The sequence below is a fragment of the Pinus tabuliformis genome, chromosome 6 (genome assembly GCF_031772625.1).
Source record: "Pinus tabuliformis cultivar Carrire ecotype Pingquan chromosome 6, CPIR1, whole genome shotgun sequence".
NCBI classification, from domain to species: Eukaryota; Viridiplantae; Streptophyta; class Pinopsida; order Pinales; family Pinaceae; genus Pinus; species Pinus tabuliformis.
In genome coordinates, this window is record NC_142292.1 from 273,583,287 (window position 1) to 273,590,312 (window position 7,026).

The following is a 7,026-nucleotide window of genomic DNA, read 5'->3' on the forward strand; positions in this document are numbered from 1 at the left end:
CAAACAATTAATGCAAAACTCAAATTTCACCTTCTTCCTAGAATGTTTATTGGATCTTTGCCATACAATTTTCTGTCCTTAGGACTGCTGTCAATTAGAGTATAAAACAACAGCGGAAGCATGACAATAATTCACTTTAATCAACCCCAAACTTCTCAGCAATTCAAAGAGAAAAGATACCACACAAAGAGATAAGTTTCAGCCCCTTCTACAACAACTTATCAGCAAATAACCAGATTTGGAACATACACTTTTATAGCAGTAAAATCAATCCCTTATAATCTTCCTTGGATGTCAGATCGCTTAACAATAATCACTTTTACTTGTGTCCAATCAGCAAGACATAAATGACTATAAATAGCAAAACATAAAAAAACACATATAGCTAAAATTCAAATGTGAAAAAGGTACAAGATGTAGACAGCTGGAAACTTCATGAACAAGTACAAGTGCATACCATAGTCTTCTCTCGAGACTATCATAAAAACTCCAACTATTCAAAAAGCCCTAGCTAGGGTAAATCACCAAACTCTAGCTGAGACAAGAAGATCCAAGTGTAAGAATCTCTTCAACATAACCTCCAAGACAAGTTATCCTCCTCTTCAATTATTCTTCAAAAATCCACCCTACAGTTTTCTCTCAAAACCATAATCTCAAATCTCCAAGAGATAAACCCTAACCCTAGAATTCCAAGATGCTCCATGAAGACCAAGAAAACCTAGCGCCTCAAGGGACAGAGAGAATAAAATAGAAGTACAAGTGAAGACTTGAGAGAGAAAGAGAGAGAGAGGAAGTGCACACTCTCTTCTCTTAGTCACATCTCATCACAAGAGTGAATACAAGTGACTAAATGAATATGTTGTGGCAAGACTCTCCATCCTCTACTTATACAAGACGTAAGGGAGGCCAACAATATTATGTGGGTCTAAACCCTTACAAGCCACCTTCATGGGCCCTTGTAGGCCACATAAGTGGGACATCCACTTAGAGTACAAGCTAAGTCACTTGACACGAGACATGGAGGACAAAAACACAAGTGTCCAACACAAGACATAGCGACCTTGGCAATAGGACATGGATTACATAGTCTGATTATATATATATATATATATATATATATATAGTGGGGCATCCACTCTAGAGTACAAGCTAAGTCAGTGGACACAAGACATGGAGGACACATAAACATGAGTGGACGACACATGACATAACGACCTTGGAAATATAAAGCGGGGCATCCACTCTAGAGTACAAGCTATGTCACTTGACAAGACATGGTGGACATAGAAACATGAGTGACCGAGAAATAGGACATGAAGAACATATATATATATATATATATATATATATATATATATATATATATATATATATGTAAGTTACACATTCAAAGATGATATATAGACAAAGATTCAAATTTTGTTAGAATTTAGAAACCAAAACATTTAAATGATACAAATTCCATCATACAACTAGTTACTACTTAGTACTTACTAGTAATACAGTCTACATCAATGATGATCTCATGACGAATGCACAAAAATTAGAACCATAAACGACAATTTCTCATTAATTAATCAAAACAAAATGTATTACATAGATATTGAGTCATTGCTACTATAAATGGGAGTGACAATCGAAAACACAAAATAGGGTAGATAATAGAACCATAGATGGAAGAATTTCAAAGCTCGTAACTGCCAATATTCTATCCTTCATGTTAAAATCATCAAAATCACAATCACTGCCATTTATCTCTCCTTAATACTTCCCCTCCTCCTCTATATCCAATCCAATCAATGCATCTATTAGTGTGGAGGATGACCCTTCAAGAGGATTACCATCTTCAAAAGTGACTGCCTCTAGCATTGGTTCATTAAGATCCAAGTTGGCTAATGCAAACTCAACACTACTATCCAAACCCGTATCATCAGAAAACACATCCCACGTCATTATCCTTCCATTTAACCACTCTTCACTTTGCTTGTAAATACATCCCACATCTGCTTTTTTGACAAGGCACGTCCTAAAACTGGGACACATGTAGGACATGTGTCAAACATGAGTTTGGCATGTGTCCTATGAACATGACACATGCCAAACTCATGTTCGACATGTGCCCTAACAAATCTATGTCCAACATGTGGGATTTGTCACACGTGACCCCTTAAGGGCATGTCCAATGACTTGTATAAGTGTCATGCTCCAAAGGCAATATCATGCACAATAATGACTCCATGATATTGTAGCCACACAAGGAAAGTCCACACCACTCCATCACAATCCTCCACAAACTCCATTTATCCGCCAAAGCCATGTACTCCACTTGATCAACTACTTCCTACAATAACACTATCAAAACTCCAAGTATCCCCAAGCCATCTCAAATCCTCCAAACATGAAACCAAATTACCACATGCCAACTATGGCTTGAATCCCTCCTCAGTGATGCACAGTGCTTCACGTCCCTTGTAACATACTTCTCCAAACATGTGACTCTTCCATGAGGCCTCAATGAAGGGCATCCACCAAACTAACAAGAGATCTCCAACATCCAAGGGAAGAACAAGGAATAGCATTGAGCCTACAATAAATTAAAGTTAAGCATCCATTGAGAAAGCTATCTCAATTATGCATGTCCATCACGAACCATCTCTCATGCTACAATCCATCTCAAACCATCCAAGGGGCGAATGCACACCATGTGCTCCAAATCTCAGGAAGCACAACTGTTAAATTTCTAATATCGGCCAGATCTATTTTCTCCCGACAATTTAATGTATCCCCAGTTTATTATTTATTTACCCAAATAATAATTGAATCACTGAAAAATAAAACCATCAATATCTTTAACATCTAGAATAAAAAATATGCAGCAGAAATAAACCAGAGATATCAATCACACATTACAAAATTAATTAACCCACAAACAATTATCTGTCAATTCATTATCTAGAAAAATTGGGTTTTTCGACCCACAAAGATACAAGGAAAAATGCAATCTGAAACCTACAACTTGGCTCCCTCAGAATGAATTCGTCCTAGGTAAACGGCCTTAAGGAAATTTGCCTCTAGATGAAATCACTCTGAAGAAATCAGCTTGCAACAATCATATATGCACCCTCCAACAACTAGATCTGTGCCCTCCAACAACTAGATTTGTGCCCTCCAACAACTATATCTACGCCCTCCAGCAACTCGACCTGCGCCCTGCCACTAACATGCATTGGAAAATCCCAACACTCCAACAACTCACCTCCTCCAGACAAACTCGATCTCCTTCCAACAACACAACCCTACAATCTCCTCCAACTTACCCTCCTGGATTCACTCAAACCCACTCGCACTTCTCCTCCTCTGTGCACTGGTCATTGAGCCACTCAGAGAGAATCGCTCTCTCTCATAATGACTCGCTCACACACTTGTGCTCTTTGTTGTGCCTTCACCTCCATCGCTAGCCTCCATTTATAATCTTCATTGAGTCCAAATCTCTAACCCCAATATCCCCTCTAGAAACATCTTGAATCTTCCTTCTAGAAACATCTTAAATCTTCCTTCCAGAAACATCTTAAAGATTCCTTTTAGAAACATCTTGAATCTTCCTTCTAGAAACATCTTAAATCTTCCTTCTAGAAACATCTTGAAGATCAACGGTTGAGATTATTTCTAAGTCACTTAAATAATTAAATTATTTATCCTTATAAAATAACCCAATAGTCCATAATAATTAATTGACTTTAATTATTGTACTTTTCCTAAGTTAAACTTAGGAAAGAAGATATAAATCACTAGAAGAGGCAAATACTGTCTTCCACATGCTAAAATTGTAGAAGACGTTCCGATGCTACTCACATCAACATATATAAACTAGAAATATAATACTCCCTCTTCATGAGGAAATTGTTTACATCAATACCTATTAAGTCCCTCAACAACCCCACCAAACCTACTATTTGCAAAATAGTACTAGCTATGGTCTCAAAATCAACCATTGTCATTTGCAACAAAGTTGTCAACTGTGCTATCACAAAATCTCAGTCATCCAATGAATAACAACCATCTACGAATATGAAGGAATATCTCCCTATAGCAAAAACAACCTACCAAACTCCATCATCCTCCACGTCCACATCACAAGCCAACATTAATGGAAACCACGTCATGAACTCTCCAGGACATCCTACAAAGACAATCACATCTCCATACAAGATCAAGACAAACCTAGAATATAAAGCTCATTGTATAGTCATTAAACTATGCAAGATCATCATCAACTTGTCAACATGACAACCCTTTTCATGTACCTTAAATACCCTAGCAACTAAACCAACATGAACTAGATCAACTTCCCCATCTCAAGAGAAACTATAAATAAGAACATCTTCAAGGTTAACTCCCTTTATCTCAGTGAATCCAAAATCCCTCCTAGCTCTATGCTCCATAATATTCCCATCAATTACAACCCCAGAATCAGAATCAATCTCAGCATCATCCATCAAGGCATCAAACCTCTCATCCAATGAATAACTAGAGATCTCATGGATGGAAGAGACCAATGCTACATCACTAGCACATCTCCTAGGAGTTGATACACCTCACACTGTATGAGGTTCCACTTTGTGATTTTCATCACAATGATGGAGATTTGTCATCGATATCTTGGAGCAACAAACTGACTTGGAGGATTTATCTTCATCGAGCTCCTCCTCTTCATGGCATTATATATTTGATGGAGTTCTTTGGTTTGGGTGAGTCTCACTTCTCCTTGGTTGAATGATTGTACTTGGTGGTCATCTCACATGTGCTAACCTTGATGATCACCCAATGGTCATCTCACATGTGCTAACCATGTACTTAGTGGTCACCTCACATGTGCTAACCTTGCTAACACTCGATTTCCAAGCAGTTTCTTTTGTAACTTCCGAATTTGTTGTAGTAAAGTTGCCCTAATCTTCCCATGTGTGAGGAGAAGATAGCCCAAAAGCAATACTCAAAGACTTTGTTCCTTTATTCCTCCTTTTCTTTACTCTTTTAGGTCTCTTTCTCTTCCTTGATCAAATTTCTTGTGTGGTGAGTGAGTGATCTTCAAGTGAGGTTGATGTCTCTTATATATATGCTTCACAAGGTGATCGAATAGCCCTTCATGAGGCCGACTTGGTCTTTCATGTAGGACGACTTGTTGCTACTTTTTTGACAAGGTCTTGGAGGGTCTTTATGACACTTTTCACTGTACAATAATTTTCTTTACAAGATACAACATGCCCAAAAGGGTCTTCCATACATGACAATGACTTAATTGACTTGTTGACTCAATGACAAGCCCTAGAAGCACTCAATGGGTGCTTGAACTATAAATAAATTTACCTTGAGCATGAAACCCATGCCTCAAGAATGACAATAATAAATTTGTTTTTCTCTTTACATCAAATACATTAAATCATGATTACATATGTTATTATGAAGACGGAACCTAGTTATATATTTCAACAAATAAGTATCAAAATATATGAAATATATTATCACATAATCAAAAATAAGTTGATCATATCATATTTATAGTATAATAAAAAAATGTGATACCACTGAATAGTAATGAATTTCCATACCACAAATTCCAATACAGCAGAATCTGGCCTCTACGCCCCAAAGGACCGCAATTGTTATAAATATGAAGACGTTGCTTCCAAGTGCAAGATCTTCCACAAAAAAATTCCACTCCATGGATAATTGTCCCAGGAGATTTTCCTAGGTGTAGCCTGAATGAAAACATCTTCCAATTGCGTATAAAGATGGTTCGTAGAAAATCAAAATGAGGAGAAAGAACAAATACAACTGTATTGGGAACTACGGTTGTGAAGATGTTAGCGCCAAAAAAGAATAGGAAGTTCTCCTTGGTGAAGCCTAAAAGAAAACTTCTTCCAGCTACGTATAAAGACGGTTTCTAGAAGAAAGCAAAAAACCCAAGTGGCTTAGGTACCACGGTAGTAGCGACAAGAAAAGGGAACAACCCCGAGAGAAGAGGCAGAAGACTAGACCAGAGAAACCCAATAGAGTTCCCGAGATTAAAGCCGTGAACTATCCCCTCATATCTAAAGCACACAACTGCACAGGAGAAACCCATTAGACCATCATGTTGCCAATCTTTTATGCTCATTAATTTTAACAAATCTTGTACATATTTGTTCTACCAAGGCGTAAACCTACTGGTTGTTTATACTTAAAACCCTAAATTTGATTCCAATCAATATCCATTAATATAAACATACGACTCAGGTTTCTAGCATGTTCGCACCATGAAAGACAGTACAGTTGGGCATCAAAGAGTATAAGAGAGAGGATAAATTGAATCCAAAACCCACCTGCAAGTTGTTTTCCTTGATATACTCCCATATCTTCTTAATGGCCTTGGTGCGAGGTATCTCGGAGACGCCTAAGAACTTTTGCATGGCCGGCGAAATGGGACGCGGCTGAGTGATACCTCCTCCTCTGCGGATGCCGCTCCCCTTCTCCGTCTCTGCGCATCTAACAACCAGGGGTTGAGAACGGCGCATCTGATAACCATCTCTTGCTTTCAGAGGGCAAGCGAATGTAGGGGATAATCGCAAGGAAAACGCCATGAGAGCCATGCGAGCTAACAATACTTCTTATTTCCTTGAGAACACCAACAAAACACAGTAGGAGAAACAGGGCGTTCTTTATCCACTCATTTTTGCTAGTGAGCAAGGGTGGGAATATCCTTGGAAGTTGGCGTTGGCATTGGCATTTAAATTTTGTGTTCAATTTAAAAATTCTTGCGTCCGCTAATTAAAAAAAATGCCTAGGAGTCCCTTCGGATTTTGGGAAGCACATGGATGGTTTACAGATGTTATTCCATCTTCTTGCGAATAAAAGTAATGTATAATTTCCAATCTATTATATAAAAAAATTATGAAATATTTATGGCTTTAATTAACTTGTTAGAGGGGTGGTAAGTTTGGGGTTTTATTTTTACTTTCAATGGAAAAAGTTATCTATACATGTGTTTAG

At 37.8% G+C, this 7,026-nt stretch overlaps 1 protein-coding gene across 2 annotated transcripts in view; it reads right to left on the reverse strand.

The window, feature by feature from the left end:
- LOC149258420 (upstream activation factor subunit UAF30-like) overlaps nucleotides 1-6,771 on the reverse strand; it is a 56,980-nt gene extending 50,209 nt beyond the window's left edge. For both annotated transcript variants that reach the window (XM_089415339.1, XM_089415337.1), the window contains exon 1: nucleotides 6,360-6,771. In XM_089415339.1, the coding sequence (XP_089271465.1) occupies nucleotides 6,360-6,626 (267 nt within the window). In that variant the 5' untranslated portion in view covers nucleotides 6,627-6,771. The remainder of the gene's footprint in view (nucleotides 1-6,359) is intronic.
- Nucleotides 6,772-7,026: the final 255 nt, after the last annotated feature.